The 16,999-nt window shown below is 37.5% G+C and overlaps 2 protein-coding genes across 5 annotated transcripts in view; both read right to left on the bottom strand.

Moving 5' to 3' along the window:
• The window catches only part of KCTD5 (potassium channel tetramerization domain containing 5), a 31,863-nt gene extending 27,673 nt beyond the window's left edge, over window positions 1–4,190 (bottom strand). For both annotated transcript variants that reach the window (XM_021543827.3, XM_077786925.1), the window contains exon 1: window positions 3,957–4,190. In XM_021543827.3, the coding sequence (XP_021399502.1) occupies window positions 3,957–4,190 (234 nt within the window). The remainder of the gene's footprint in view (window positions 1–3,956) is intronic.
• A 209-nt stretch (window positions 4,191–4,399) lies between these two features.
• The window catches only part of PDPK1 (3-phosphoinositide dependent protein kinase 1), a 31,751-nt gene continuing 19,151 nt past the window's right edge, over window positions 4,400–16,999 (bottom strand). For all 3 annotated transcript variants that reach the window (XM_077786924.1, XM_021543828.3, XM_021543829.3), the window contains exons 7-14: window positions 16,547–16,622; window positions 15,007–15,075; window positions 14,422–14,518; window positions 12,943–13,116; window positions 12,322–12,539; window positions 11,461–11,518; window positions 10,347–10,499; window positions 4,400–9,774 (exon numbers count right to left, since the gene is read on the bottom strand). In XM_077786924.1, coding sequence (XP_077643050.1) covers window positions 9,667–9,774; window positions 10,347–10,499; window positions 11,461–11,518; window positions 12,322–12,539; window positions 12,943–13,116; window positions 14,422–14,518; window positions 15,007–15,075; window positions 16,547–16,622 — 953 coding nt within the window. In that variant the 3' untranslated portion in view covers window positions 4,400–9,666. The remainder of the gene's footprint in view (window positions 9,775–10,346; window positions 10,500–11,460; window positions 11,519–12,321; window positions 12,540–12,942; window positions 13,117–14,421; window positions 14,519–15,006; window positions 15,076–16,546; window positions 16,623–16,999) is intronic.

The following is a 16,999-nucleotide window of genomic DNA, read 5'->3' as shown; positions in this document are numbered from 1 at the left end:
GTATTCTAAAGCCATTTCCTAAACTTCAGGTGAATACCACAAATGTCAGACAAACCTATATTCTAATAAGGTTTCAAAGTTCTCTCTTTCATATGTATTTTATAGAAACAGGTGTTACTGTTTACCAGAACAACAGCAGAAATTCAAGTTTCCTCTCTATTCAGTATAGTCATACTACCCCACACTTAGAGGCATTTCCTGCAAATTGACATTCTTCATAAGAAAATTCAAAACAAATGCATGTTGTCTTTGTTCATCCAACCTTAAGCTGCTAGTTAATCACAGGACTGTTTGTATCTTTACCCAGTTCTACTTTTGCATTACATTCTTCTCTGAAGAGGTTTTTTCTTCATTGTCTGTAAACTCTAGGCCTTTTTCATGCATATTTACGAGGACACCATTTAGAAGACAGCATTGTCTACATACAGTGAAGATTACATCTGTTCATTACCACTCTCCCACACTACTGTTCAGTTCAAGTTAAAACAACATGGAATTTTAGAGGAAACCTAGTAACTTGCCCTTAAATTTTCAATCACCTGGTTCAGCATACCAATGAAAAGTCAGTGTAGCTCACAATTAACATTCCTTTGAAAAATACTGACCAAAGCAACTAAATTATCATGTATTCCACTTGCAAATGTTTTCACTTCGATCTTTATAGAGACTGAGGCTCAAAGGAATCATAATGAATGCCTACCCTGATCTTAGTTTAAAACACACAAAGAACTCAATTTATTTACAGTGAAATATAATCTTTAGAAAGTAGCAGTGAAACCTAACCATTCCAATAAATAATTACTATCACTGCTAATATTATGTACTTTATAGTTTGATACTTTGCTATCTGGATTTCACAACACCTTTGCTAGACTGAACAGGCTTCACTATTAGATTTCTTGTCCCCATATACATACCTCTGGACTGAGAAATCACCCCTTAAACTTCTTGCCATAAAAAAGTTTTTTCTTTAAAACTTTTTACCAAATCATATTTCACCTTGTGACTAGTCACTGCCCTGCTGTGAACCTTGAATTGCGGATGCTAGAATCCAGTACAGGATTCCAGTAGGACTCAAAAGGTGCACCAAATACATACACACATCTCCCTAATCCCTTTTAACAATCTCCCCAAGAATTGCATTAAAACACTAGCTGAAATGTCATAAATTTATTTCCAATTAATTATTTTCATTGGGATCAATACTGGATCTGGATACACTCAAGTCATACCATCAAGCTCTTGGCTCAAGGCTGTATGCTCTAACATGAATATTCTGATTTTACATAATTTAAAAATTTTACATAATTTACATATTATGAGTTCTGATAAAGGCAGCAATATGCAGGAAATACAGTCGGTTTTGGTACTAAATTTGAATTTATATATAATTGTCATCCTTATAATCTGTGCTTTTTAAATATTGAACTAGTGAATTTTCACAAACTGTGTGGCCTAAAAACTTTGAGTGTTTGCAGACTAATAGTACTTATCAAAACTACGTAAGTAACACAACCCACCTGACAACTCATAAATCTCATGGACAAATTAAATATATCTGTTACGTCTTAGAATAATGACTACAATTTAGATATTTCTTAATGCTGACAGTCAAGGTTGTGCTACCACGAAGACTTTGATTTTTCTAAACCACTCAGTGCTTGCATGCTTCCTTCTTTGACAGATTCTATGCCAACTTTAAAAAGGCATTAAAAATTAAGCATGAATACTACTGCCAAAACCTTATACAAAAGTATGACAATCTCCTTCTTACGGGAAAGTTAAAAGAATGCTAGAACAGTTTGCAAAGAAAAAACTGGTATACAGCTAAAAAAGGAAGATGCTGAAACAAGGAAATACATGTAAATTATTAGCAGTAATGCAGTAAAAGCATTAAATTAAACAATGATGACAAGGTGATCAAGGCTCTGCTTGTCTATTTTAATGTATTCATCTCTAAACCATTTAGATTTAAATACCATGGAAAACAAATCCTGTTCTGAAAAGTAAATATGACCACTACTGCTCATTTTTTTTCTGAAATCTGAAATGCTTCTCAAACAGTTTTAAAGCTGTGAGTAATATTGTGAAACATACTGAATTCAGAGAGTCAATTTCATTATTCTAATCCATTCAATACTAGTTTGGTCACAGGGTGTGCCAAAGATTAATCTTTCTCCCATTACAAATGGAAACATACCTGACAGCCAAGAGACAGGCTGCTCTGTCCTACTCAACATTAGTACCTGAAGGCAGTTTAAAGGCCAACATGCTACCTTTTTTGAAGCCTCTCTGTTCTTTACAAGCAAGCAAGTAAATCACAGAATCACAGAATATCCTGAGTTGCAAGGGATCCACAAGGATCAAGTCTAACTCCTGGCCCTGCACAGCACAGCCCCAACACTCCCACCATGTGCCTGAGCTTTGTCAAGCTCATGGCTTGGGGCCATGACCATTCCCTGAGAAGCCTATTCCAGTACTCAACCAACTTCTTTGGAAAGAACCTTTTCCTGATATCCAACATAAACCTTCCTGACACAGCTCCATGCTGTTCCCTTGGATCCTGGCAGATCCAGAACAGAGACTGAAACTGCTCCTCAAGAAGAACATGCAGACACCAATGAGCCTTCCCTCAGCCTCCTCTTTTCAGCTGAAAAAGCCAAGTGACCTCAGCTATTTTTTTATATGTCTTTCCCTTCAGAAACTTTGTGTTCCTCCTTCAGATGCTAAGAGCCTTAGATCCCTCTGATATTGTGGTGCCCCCAAAACAGAGCAGAATGGGACAATCCCCTCCCTTGCCCAGCTGGCAATGCTGGACAACAGTGCAGGAAACAGTTGGCCCTCCCATTTGCCAGAGCATATGGCATTGCTTTATCTTTTAATTAGGAAACCTTAGAGGAATGCTTTCCTACTCTCCCACAAAGACAGTTTACCTATCAGCAAGCCACCTAGATTTTTAAATTTAGTTTTATAGGTTAATTTAAGCTCTCCATAAAAACCTCAACCAAAACCAAAGACAACTAAAAACATTCCCATACCACCACACTTCAATTTTTTTTTTCTTCTAACTCAGGAACATTACATTCTGTACCCTATGTTAAGTGTTCAAATATCCTTTCTGAAAGTTATACCTGAAAAACTGATGAAATCTACTAACCTCACTGGAAAAAAAAATTACATATAATAAGCAACTCCTTATTTTCAACCTGTTGGTTACAGAGTTATAAGCTGTTCCTTTCTTTTCCCAAACTGTACTGGAAAATGGCTTTTTGTCCATGATGCTTCAAAATTTCTTTCAGAGCCAGGACTATACACTTTATATCCATTACTACATACCATATCACAAATAAAATCTCAATAACTTTCTTCCCCTACTAAAATTGAATCAGAGTGAATACCAAAATATTCACCCACTACTTGCAATCTATGCAGAATATGCAACATTTTTTCTCTAAAAATTGCTTAAAAGACAATGTTACGTCTAAGTGAGAGATTGTTATCAAAAGTCCTTTGCTCTGGTTCTTGTAATTGAACAAGAGAATAATGACAGTGCAGAAATAACACAATGTCAGTGCATGCAGATATTTCATTAAAACGCTAAAACTAAACCCCATCAGACAACATAAAAATATTACACAAATGTACAAACGACACTACGCTGTCTGCTGTATTTATGAGCAGTTTTGTTATTCACGAACCCAACTACTTCGCACGACATCACTCATTAAGCAAAACTCTTCAAGGAAGACTCCCTCCACGGCAGCAGAGTCGTTCCTGCCTCCCCTCACCGCGGCGCCGGGCCCCGCGCTCCCTTCACGCCGCGGCCGCCCAGGCAGGTGGCACAGCGGGACCGGGCTCAGCCGCAGCGCAGCCCCGGCGCGGCCGGCGGGGAGCGGGCCCGGCGGCGGGGCAGCGAGCCCGAAGCGGGGAGCGGGCGCGGCGGGGCGCGCGCTCACCTTGTCCGAGTCCAGGTCGGGGTCGGCCTGGCAGAGGCGGAAGAGGAAGGACTTAGGGTCCCGGCAGAGCGTCTGTCGAGTGGTCAGAAAGCAGGTGCCCCCCACGTTCAGCCTGACCCACTTGCCGGGCCCCGCGCCGGGCAGCGGCGCCGAGCTACACCGACGGCAGGGCCCGCCCGCGCCGAGGCCGCCGGCCGGGGGCACCGGGAACTCACAGTGGTTCTCCGCCGCCATCCTCGCCGCCGCCGGAAGGGGCCGCCCCGCCGCCCGGCCCCCGGCGCGCCGCCCACCGGAAGCGCCCGCTGGAGCAGCGCCTGCCCCTTCTCGCCCACCGCCCCGGCGGCGCCGGCGTGGGGCCCCGAGCAGCGGTCACGGCTGCCACACGGCCGCGGCCCGGCTTACCCCATGCCCCTCGCCCCACGGCGGAAGGAAGAGGCGGAGGCCGCGCAGAACCCTACATGCCTTTATTACAGACTACCAAGCATAAGTGAAATCCGTCATCCAGTCACTAACTACACATCTACAGCACAGAGATCTGTCGAGAGGAGAATAAACAGTCATTAAATTATGAGATATGATTAAATCATCGACCAATAGAAAATTTATATAATAAAGCCAGAAAAAAGGTGTAAAATATAGTTTACAATAATTATTCACATTCAAGGCTGTACATCAATACATACAACACCATGGCCCCGAACATGAATTCAATCCAAATAATTCATATATTAGAATTTAAATAACACAGACTGAACTAGAGGCCAACAAGAGCCAGCAAATAACCTTAGAAGAATAAAAATACAAAAGTGTGTATCATATAATTGCATTATTTGCTTCTGTTTTCACAAGTCCTGGAAGAGGGGAGATTGTTTCGTGGTTTGCTGAGTGGGGGTCAGGGGTTTTGTTTCTTTGGGGTGGGTTTTTTCTTTTCTTTCTGTACATCACAGTTACAGCTACAAACCACATAGAGAATATTACATGTGTAGCTGACTGCCACCAACCTGAAAACAGCATACAATATCAAAACTGATCGTGGTTCCTCAATCCTAATTTTTCTCTTTTATCAGATATAGTTTTCAGTTCTGCTACCATTTCGAACATTCACCACATCAAGTCTGTTAGTACATGGCCATAGGAAGTTTTGTCAAATGGCAATCATCTACATTCATGGCCCAGCTGACAGAGCGATCTCTCTCTTGACCAGGGACAAGACTTGATGAAATGGCATGAAGCTGAGAGCTTTAGGGTTTGGTGTCAGGAAAAGATCACAGGAGCTTTAGATTAGGCGTCAGGAAAAGGTTTTTCACTCAGAGGGTGGCTGAATACTGGAACAGGCTCCCCAGGAAGCACACTATCAAGCCTGCCTGAGTTCAAGGTGTCTGGCACATGGTGGGATTGCTGGGGAATCCTGTGCAGTGCCAAGAGTTGGACTTGATGACCTTGAATCTTTCTAATTCAATAGATTCTCTTTATGCTAAAATGAGGCTATTGGGTGTTTAAGAACCTCTCCAACTGTTTATTGCATAAGGGTAATTTCTTCTATGAAAGAGGAAACATTCTGAAATTATCAGTCATAAATGAAAACATGCCATTTTGGATTACAGAGCTACTTGTCTGTAAGCTCACTTGATCAACTGATAAACAATCTGCATCATGAGGCTTTGCAGGAGGATTTCCACTTGATTCATAAAATATTTCCATGAAGCATTACAGGCATTCAGCAAAATTTCAGATAAAAATACTGCACCTATTTGTGCAATTTACTAGTAGAAAGAATGATCAGAATCCATCCAGAGGCCACATCCTTAGGCAACTATTACACAAGTTCTCTCCTCAGCAAGGTGTTGAAATCAAATGTTTTTTCCACAGGCCAAATGAAGTAATTGTCTTGACTTTACTAAACCATTCAGAAGAAAATGTACAGGCGGGAAATTCCCATAATTCTTCAAAGTTCCCAGCACAAAAAACAATTGTATCAAACACATTGAATTAAGCATCTTGAACTATGAAAGCTGATTAGAATAATCACATCTTTGTTTCAATCCACAATTCTTTTCAGACTTGTATATAGCAGATACCTCACAATTAAATCACATCAGAAGGAGAAAAGTAGAGCACAGTACTGATAATTTGATCATTTCAGCAACTAAGTGCCTAGCAAATGGAACTGTAATAGGCAATATCAGTCTGCTAACAATGCCTCAACATCACATCTGAAGTAACTCTTTCTTAATACAAAACTTTTACAAAACTGGACTTTAAGGCAAATGGTTACAAACTGATTTCTCAGTTTATTGAAGTAGTCCTTAACTTGTGACTGGGCAGTAGTACTTCATCCTTTTTTGAGCTCCACACCAAAGAAAAAGATGGAATAAATACCTTTCTGAAGTTCAAATACTAAGCAAAGCAAAATTACAACATTATTGACCAGATTCTTCATACATGATTGACAATTGTTGAAATTCAAGAGATGGAATGAATCAACAGATTTGGTTTTCAGAAGGCATGCAGTAAGGAGAAATCTTAAGAAGAGTCTTCAAGTACCTAAAATTTTTTTCTGCTTTGAAAACCTTGGATTAAAAGCAGAAAAATCACCTGGCCTATGTGCAGCTCTGAAGAACCTCCCTTGCACATTTCATTCCATGAACTCCCATGAGCCACAGGAGTGATCTTCAGGACAAAGACCTGATTCTACCCCACATCAAGTATAAAAATTTAAAATGGGTACCAGCCCTTCATGGTATGCAGCACTTCTCAACACACATTTAAGTGGACAAACTGGTAAAACATACTTGAATCCACAATTGCTTTGTGATGCCTCACTCTATACTCTTGTCACTTTTCAAACCCACAGATTCTACACATAGTCCAAGAAATAGAAATATCTCTCCCAGGAAAGTTCTAGCTCTTTCCCAAAAAAGCAGTAACTATGTAAGACTGGATTAGGAATACTGAAGCTCTAAATGGAGTGATGCCTGTAAGAGATGCTTACAGTTTTCCAATAACAGCTTTGTCAATTAAAAAAGAAAAAAGGACTTCTAGAATGCAGACATTAGCATTCCAGATACCTTCTTGACAGCTTACTGCTACCAAGATTTACAAGGCTGGCTGAAAGCTTTTGGTGGGCAGGATGAAAGCCTATGGACAGATTTCCAAGGTGTCAAAAACCATAATTAATTTGCTATGGTAAAATCACTAAAAATCTAAATATTACAGAAAACATGTTTAAGCACACCTAGATCTCTACCTCGTTAACAAGCCAATGGAGGTAATTTTGCCAGACTTTTTAAGTGATGTCAAGTTTTGTCACACTGAACAGCAGTGGCACTGTGACTCTCCATCACTGCCAAACTCTCCTGTATTAAGTTGGGAATATGTCTGTCTAGATCTTAATACCAGAGACTAAATCCAAAAGCAGTAAGGTTGTCTCCAGCGGACACAATACATGGCTGGAATTTGACAGCTGGAGAACAAATGGATAGCATTGCAACAGACTTAAAATACATGTTATCTTGGTTAGAACAGCATGTATAACTCACTACAGACACAGATCAAAGGTACACTATGCTATTCAAATTTGAGTGATGAGTATACTTTGTATGTGATGGAATTTCTCATGATGCAAAGGGAACATTTTTCTGTCTTCCTCAGCCATTTACAGGACCCCTTCTCCCCCTTAACACCAGACACAGTAAGCCAGGGATTTGCTTCTCTCAGTTTTCCATATGTGGTGGGTACAGAAGACTACAGGAATGCAGTTGCTCCAAAAGAAAAGGCAACTGCACTGTCTCTTTTAAAGACTGGAAAAGCTGAACTGCCATCAAGTTCAACCACATAACACAGTTTTTAAGAGATCAATAATAAATCTCCTTCACCCTGTAAAAGAAAATATTCTACATTCACATATTTTCTGAGAAATCTGATAAGCTATTGTTCTTAAAATACTGCTTCTAGAGAACAGTAGCCTATGAGTTTTTTCAACATTGTAGAGAAACCTTTCTTTGGTGGAAGGAAAAGCACATCATAAATGTGCTTTTTGTCAAATATCATAGTATGACAACTCAAAATGCAAAGTAATGGTATATGCAATGAGTGAATAAGTAAGTGCGATGTTTATACTGCTTTTAAAACAAGGAAGGAATGCCTTTGTCCAGACCTAGGTCATTCTCCTCTGCAAGGTTTAGGAACACAAACTTGTAGAAAATACCACTGGGGAAGTTTTTTTTCTAGCACACAGGAAGATGTGTCTTTGTAACATGACAAGAAATGTTTGACCACAAAACCAGCCATAATTGGAAAAGGATAAAGAAGATTGATATGAAAAATATTTTCATTTTATAGATATGCTTTAAGTACCATGTATTTTCCCTTTTGTATCAATATTTGGCTTTGATTTTCTGACCAGATTACTTTATTATCTGTATTTCAACTCCTTACAGTTTTTCCAGAGCTCCTGAATATTTGGCCAAGGACCAGAAATAGAATTGACATCTCATTACACAATGAGACAAAAAAAAAAAAAAAGTCAAGTAATCAATTGTACAAAAATTGCACAATTGTACACCTCCTTCTCTACCCAAGACAATAGGTTGGCCCCACTAAAATGCACAACACATGCACAACCTGGAAAGAAAGCTTCTAGCTCTCATCTGCTGAAATGGTGAAAAACTATCTACTATTTCAATAGTAGCCTTTTCTCCCCGATACTAACTAGTTTCTCTTTTAGTTAGCATTAGTTAAAAGCATGCTGGTAAGTTTATTGTCCCTTGATTAAACACACATGACTTATTAAAATTTAAACTTCATATTTAAAATGCTTCAGAAGCCAACATTCCAATTCTAGAAATTTCAGTGCTATGTTCAGCATTTTACTCTCACAAAAGCTTTATCATTGGAGCCTGTCTGCCAGACAAATGCATCTGATTCATTCACATAATTACTATAGTACCACACAAACCCTGCAACCAGATCTATGTTAGAAATTACGTAAGGGTGCAACCAACCTGGCTATAAATGCCATATACCAATAAGCTGGGGGACTGTGAGAAAAGGAAGAGAAAACCAAGAGGTGGTACTTAGGAGAGGCATATAAAAGGTCCCTGATGAAACACAGTTTAATGATAATCTGAGAGTCACAGAAAACTCCAGCCCCATAAAATGCAAGGCTGGTACATGATTCAGCATGTGTGCGTGTGGATTGGTTTTAATTCATCTTAATTGAAGCTGGTAATGCAAGGTCTATCCACTAGTCTGCAGCAGAAACAGAACTGAAGTGCACAAAAGCAAGATCTTCACAGCAATGATATGCATATGGAAGCCTCAACAGAAGCACAAAGAGCGAGCAAAGCAACCCTGAATTCCATTAGGTTTTTGCTTTTCTTCCTTTTTTTCTTCTTAAAAAAAACAAACAAAAAAAAAAACCAAAACAAAAAACCCCAACCCCCCCAAAAAACAAAACAAACCCCAAAAAACCACACAAATGAACCCCCCACAAAAAGCACCCCAAAAAAACCCCAAACAAACAAAAGAAGAAAACCAAAACCAAAAAACCAAAAACAAAAGCCAAAAATCATTAAAAAAACCCCAAGAACATTTCAGACGTATGCTTCCCCTTAGATGGTAATAGGTGGGCTGAAAAGATTCCTCTGATCGGCTGCACACGGAGTTCTAGCAGCAAGTAGGAAAACTGGGAAATTTTGGATGAACTTTACTATTTTGCAGCATTCTGGTGGTATCTGTGCCGCCAAACTTCATGTATTTTTTTGCACCATTTATGAGCATTCCCACTTGGGTCCATCAGGTAATATGTCCTGTTTGGCTATAAGTAAACAACATTTTAATGATTATTACAAAAAGCAGTAGTAATTCTGCACCTACCAATAAAATAACTATTGAGAATAAGCTCATTGACTTTCTGAAAGTTAAATTCAATTACAGCTAAATAACATTATATATTACTGATTAACCATACATCTGGCACCTGAATATTTTTAAGCAGTCAATTGACAATATATTATACACCTCTCCTGATTCACTACATATAAGGCGGACTAAATGTTAAGTCATTAAGAATGTCCTTCAAAGCCCAAAATCCACTTACAGTTTATTTAAACACTAATAATAAAAATACAGTTGCATTTTTGTGATAAATGTGTATGTCAGAGTGACATTTTGTGTGATTTTTATTATTTTTCAATTTTGTTTGTGGGTGTGGATTTTGTGCTTTCTTTTGTTGGCTAACTTTGTTCAGGTTTTTGATTAGTTTTGTTTTAAATTAGGACTATGAAATTTTCTATCTAAGCAATTATACTTTCTCCAGAAAAATCTTTTTGATAACTTACAGAAATTGCCCAAGCAAACTTACAAAGAAAATTCAGAAAATAAACTTACCGTGTGAACAAAAAATGTCTTAAAATTCTTGGCTTCTGGACGCAACTCTAAAGACCATGGAATTTCTCCTTTTAGAACTTTGTTGACAGGATCCACATAATACAGGTGAGGCCCTTCTGTAAGCAGCAATTGGCGCCGACGTGCAAACAATCCCTAACAAGAAAAGTAGAAGCAGCAATGCAAAAAAACACAAAACAAACAAAAACCCAGCAACAAACAAACACCCCCCCAAACCAAAACCAAACAAACCATGAGGGAATTAAAAATGTAAATTTACATATCTCTGAACTGAACAATAGAGGCAGGATAAAACCAGCACAGTGCTAGGATGGTATATTTGTGGGGGGGATATCTTTATTTTTACTTTACCTATTTGACCTCTCTCCTTTTTTAGGGTGTTGCAGTGCATTATTCTACTACGTGGCGAAACACAAGTACTATTTGAGGAAAGTATCTTCAAGCTAGCAAAACCTTAAACACCTAGCAGCACAGAGTGAAGCAGAATCTATTTCTCAAAGAAACCAATAGTCTTGATTTTGTAGCAAGAACTACAAAGAAGCAGGTAGTCACTTAGACGAAGGAGAACCTTCTTTCTGCTAAAGCTGATGCCGACTATCCTTGCTTATCTGTAAATTACTGAAATTAACACTTAAAGTTGTTCTAATACTACCTCTGCCTCTTTCAGGATAAAGAGACAAAGATCCAGGAACAAAAGCAAAGTTGAGAACAATATTGGTAATTTTTTTGGGTGTTTTTGGTTCACGCCACATTCACACATGCATCAAGAAAGAGTGTTTATTAGATTATATCAGACTGGGAGGAGGAGGACAAGCAAATACTCATTTGCTACAATCTCAAAATGAAAGCATCAACAGCGATTTACTTAGGCTTTTCCAAGAAATCAAGAGCACATCACTAAATCAAGAGCACATCACTAAATCAAGAAAAAATCCAATCTACTCACAAGAAAACAGTGAATTTTTAAAAATAGCTTGTTTATAGGTGACAAATTGTTTGAACAAGGAAGCTTTAAAACGGGCTCCTTATCTATGCTGCAGTTGTACAAAAATTTGACAGCTCGATCTTGTTACAGGATATTAAGAAAAGCCCTTACCTTTCTTTTGTCCACTGGACCCATTTTTAGGATTAAGTTATTTTCTACAAACTGATGCCTTAGAAAAAAAAAAAAAAACTATTACTCCAGAAGTAATTCTTTCACAGAAACAGCTATAATGATCAAACAGTTTTTCATGTCACTCCCTAGCATGTCTTTTTCCACGAGAGTCCTGAACAACTTTAGTATATAAGTTTTGGACTTTTTCCTTAGCCCAGACCAGTGAGTTTTTTCTAAAATTTGACAGAGGGTAAAAAAACCAACCAAACAAAACCAAAGCCAAACAGAAGAACCCAAACTAAAACAAAAAAATAACAGAACCAAACTAAACAGGAACAAAAAATACACAAGATAAAAATAAACCCCAAACAAACCAACCAACAAGAAAAAAAAAAAAAACCCTTAGCACGCCCCCTCCATCCCCAAGGAACATCAACAATGACAAAAATTCACACGTAAGAGACTTCTCTAAAGAGTGAAAAGAAATGCTGTTACATAGTCTGGAGGTATTTTGTTAGAATACGATCATGCAAAAAATTCCAACAACTTATGGCATCCGTAAGAAAGGAGGAACCTTTTCTAGTTCTAGGATTGTAGAGCGAAGACTCCACAGCACTCGATAGCGTCATTCTGCCTATCTTATAAACACACTCTGCATCATCTTCTAGACCTTGTAAATTTTAGATACAATATTAGGGTTTTGCTGCTATTGCTTTAAAGATAGAAACCAAGAAAAATCTAGTTACTAATTGTTTACTTGAAAATAGTAAGATTGACAAATATTAATTTGAATCAAAATCACTTTTTTTTCCAGGATTCTTTATTGCTGTGCAATTATTTAGCTACAGTCAAAGATCCTACCAAGGATTTCCACCAGCTTGTTTTGCTAGAAGTAACCTCTTCTCGTCTTCAGAAAACTGTAAATCCAGCTCAAAGGAATTGTTGTCAAGATCATGAATATATTGTTCAATATTTCCTCCTGATGTCTGTGGTGTACTTGTCTCTGCAGCAGACAGTGAATGGGAAGAGGCAGAACTAGAAACTTGCATGCAACCGAACTGACTCAGGAGATTGTCATACTAAAGGAGGAAACAAAATGAAGTAATTAAATATCTTTTATTAAAAGGCTTATTTTGCACTAAACTGTGGCTTTTAATTTAAGCATGCTTTAGTTTATTTTGCTTTTGGGACAAACCCGAGCCTATTCCCTATAGATCAGCAGGCATTTATGCAAAAAAGTATGATTGATCAAAAGCAAGCCAGTCTTGTTTTTTCAAAATACTCACTTTATCAGAAAACAACTGCTGATTTAAGTAAAAACTTAACCAGCAATATTTATTATATTCTTAATCATTAAAAGATAACTAATATGTAGTTTCAGTAAAAACATTTAAATCAGTATTTATATTAATATTCAATATTTATGTTATAATGGAAGTCTCAGGCAGCATCAGAGCTGAATACAGCAGTACACAAACATACATTTCCGTAACAATCTTCATCATCCTCTGACATAGCAGGTAAATACGCTGTAAGTTTAGGGGGTGTCTGAAGATGTAGGTTCTCCCACACAATGGATTCGAAGAAGGGGTGAGCCTTAAGAGGCCCATATCCTCCCATTTCTTCACAACCTAATCGGTTGGTAGCATCTAGAACCTAAGCAAATTAAAATTAAGTTAAGCTGCATAAAATAATGACAAAAGGCAAGCATTATTCCCATTTGCAAAGCACCATGTGAAAACGTAAAATCAGTCTGTCCCCCTGCCCTAAGCACACATATCTATAATATAAAAAGGTTGTTTATAATAAAAGATGTTATTTGTCAGTATGTCTTGTCAACAACATTTTGTATTTGATCAGCTCACAGATCTAGGGACAGGAGCACTAATTTAGGTCGACACAATTTTTTGGCTTTGCTTCTTCATAAAGACTGAAACAAACATACAGAGAAGGCCTGACACACCTCATTTAAGTTTAGTCCACCATTGCATTCTAGTGATGCAAGAAGCTGTGGAAACTACAGTTGGTGTTAAACATCAGCCTCTCAAGCACCTTAAAATGACACAGTTCTCAGGATACAACCAGGTTAACACAGCCTAGACTTCACCATTCAGGAGATGCTAGCTTGGTGACAGAACTGGTCTTGGACCCAGGAACGCACTGATAGGCCTTTCAAGTTGTATTTATCATCATCCACAAAGGTTAGTGTTTCCTCCCCATCCCCTGCTAATATGATAGATTATTGAACTTAAAAAAGCTTATAACAGCTAAAATGTTCTCTGCATATTCACTTGAGTGTCATGACTATAATCTCACTGATGGAACAGAATTACTTTTCTTCCTACTTGTCAAACCTTCACGGGCAGAGTAATTCTTAGACTGATACTACTGAGACATGCTAAGTGTATGCTAAAATGCAAGGCAACTGGATTTATATTGTAATGAATATATCTGTCTGTGATGTACAGGATGCTGGTTTTCAACTAAATGATCCCTCATACAACTCAAAACCAATTAATCTAAGAACTACATACGCCTAAGTATTTGAATCTCAATTTCTGTTTGTAATGCACAGTATCTAAAATTGTTTGCTTCCATTTCATAGAAAGACATTCCTTGTCCTTCTGACAATTCTTGTTAGAATTCAGATTTTTAAAAATGAAGTGCTGTTTAATAGCAGATGTTGATTTTCAAGACAGTACCCTACACAGTCAATAATGCTCACAGATGTTCATATTATAAGATTTGCAAGAGTGCCTAAAAATGTTCAGAAAAGAGAACTACATAAGCTGAATGCTCTCCAATGTCATCAAAGCATTTAATGACAAATCAATTTCAGTGATACCTTTTGGTTCAAGAAGTTAGGCATTTAGGTAACTTGGTCAGTTATTAAAAAAAAACCCACAAACCAAAAGCCAAGACAAGCATACTACATTCAATAAGAAAAGCACAAATATTTACCAATAGCTTTTCCACAAGGTCTTTTGCCTTGGGAAAAAATTTTTCTGGGAAGTCATATTCCAACTTTATTATCTTCTGGAATATAAGATATTCATTTCTGCAGAAGAGAAAAACATTAACTCTTGTTACTAGCTCTCCATGGTTCTTTCACCTTAACCTGAATAAAGCAGGCAAATATTAAACAAAAAAAATCTAGAAGTTACATTCCCATAAACCTTCGATGAAGGGGTACTATGAGTCTGTAAGGACCAGATACTTGAGCAATAAAAACAAAAGCTCAAATGACTCAACAGAGAGTGCTGAGGATATGCCTTATAAACCTCTTCTCAGACAGTTATATAGTTACCATCATGGCACAAATTACGTGTGAAATTCTAGGACAGCTTAAGGAATCTCTCTCTCAGGAACTCTAGTTATAGCTGTCTAAGCAATTTCATGACATCAAAAAGGACAAATAAAAGCAGGCATGACAGTAATACCAGCTCTACAGAATGAAAATACTTCAGAACTGACAATAAGGTAAAAATCCAATCAGAGGCAATATATTTATGATCCATGTGTAAATAGTTAGCTCAAATCTCTTACCCAGCTCTAAATGGAGGCAATCCAGCTACAAGTTGATATATTATGCATCCCAGAGCCCAGAGGTCAGAGCTTCAAAACAAAGAGGAAAAAACATAGACTATTTTTTGTAAAATAAATCTTTAAAATGAATTCTAAAAAGAAAATTTCTTAACCTTCTGCTACTTAGAACATAGCATGAACCCAGTGGACAAACCTGCTTTGTATATTTTCCACCATATTTTTACTTCAGCCCTTGACAGAAGAGTAGGCTAGCAACACAACTCAAAAGAAAAAACTGTAGAGTAACAGTCCCACAAAAACTGACTCTTAAGCACAAGTGGAAGACAGGTGAATTCTCAGTCAAAACAATGGGTAAGTAATGACTTTGAAAAGAATACTGATTATCCACATGATGATTCAAAGATGCATCCAGCTTAATTTAATATATTCCCCTTCAGCATTAAGATACTTCCCACTCAATATTTGATTAAAAAAAAGTCGTATTACAATACAGTTTTTTTACCTTTTTCATTTAAAGCTTTTCTTCAGACATAAACAAAAAGACAGGCTATAATGGTGAGGGAAAGCTGTGTTCTAGCATGGTGGGTAAAGGAAATCTTTAGTGTGTTGGCCTGAAAGAACATTTTTAACGTATTTTACCTCAAGGTAAGCTACCCATAGATTCCATTAAAGCTTCAAAATCCTCATGGAAAACTAAAATACTAACAAAGACTTAAAACTACTCAAATTAAGCTTTCTGTACAGGTGAAGCATTATGCAACTTCTAAAAGAAGATGATAGTCTAAGTCTTTCCATTAGCCAAAAGAGGCAAAAGCTCTTCACTAAAAGATGTGAAAAGTTTGGTAGTATCTCTATCACTTCAAGAAATGCTAGCACAAATTACTACAGCTATTCACATAAATGATCCTTTTAACCTGTGCTTTGTCAGCGACTAGCTTACTCTTCCATGACTGCAGTAAAATAGATATACATATTCAGTAGGATACCACCAACAAGCAATTTTAATGAGTTCAGAAATTTCTTAAGGGCATTACTCATACCGGTCAGAGAGACGAGCTTTAAAATGTTGCAAATCCTAAGTACAGTTTAGGAAAGATAACTGTAAGCTGATCTAAATACAAGTCAAAGAAAGCTGCAGCCTTATCCTTAACTGAACAGTATGTGACAATCTGCTGTTCCTACAGCAGGAAATACCATGTTTGAGAAATCTTATATAAAATGGAATTAAAATAATTTTATTACTTGGATAGTAGATTTTTCTGATGTATTTATGAGTGAGAAATCCAACTTCACCTTACATATTTCCTTTTCCAACAACACCTAATCCTGTTAGTAGAACTCAAAAAAGTAGATGAACTGAGGAAATCAGCCCTCAGGCAAGAAGTAATATTTAATTAGAAAAAAATTTTCAAACTCTATAAAAATACTCAAGCATCTTGTTTCTTTAAAATACTAAGCTTGCTTGCTTGATTTATCCACTCGTCCCCATTTGACAGTTTCCTGACAGAGGCAGTAAAGTTCTGGAATATAGAGCCCTCACCTTTTACAGGCAGATTTCTCTGTCAGCAGTTCTGGAGAAACATATTGTGCTGTCCCTACAAATGAGTTTGCCCGCGCTGTTAAGGAAATAGAAAGAAATAAGCAAATACATATTTATGCATAAGCCAATATTCCCCTTCCTCCCCTGTCACCACCCAGTTAAAAAAAAAAAAAACAAACCCAAAAGCAATCCACTGCAAGTTACATAAGGCTGCAAAGAACCTATGAGAACCTAAGAGAATTTAACTTCTCTACCTATCCACAAAACCTGCTTGGAAGAAACAAATCAATCTCAGTGACACCTATGTGGTTCAAGAAGCTAGGCATTTAGGTACTTAGGTATAAAATCTACAAAAGTTTGCTACAGTTAAGAAAAAAGTGTCAATGGAATTCAGTTCAGCCTAGTGCTTTTTTCAGGCATTGTTTGCAGCATCTATTTACAAGCTATTAGTAA

Source organism: Lonchura striata, chromosome 16, assembly GCF_046129695.1.
Source record: "Lonchura striata isolate bLonStr1 chromosome 16, bLonStr1.mat, whole genome shotgun sequence".
In the NCBI taxonomy this organism is placed as follows: Eukaryota; Metazoa; Chordata; class Aves; order Passeriformes; family Estrildidae; genus Lonchura; species Lonchura striata.
Note: the sequence above shows the minus strand (reverse complement) of the source record. Positions and strands in the feature narration are given on the sequence as shown.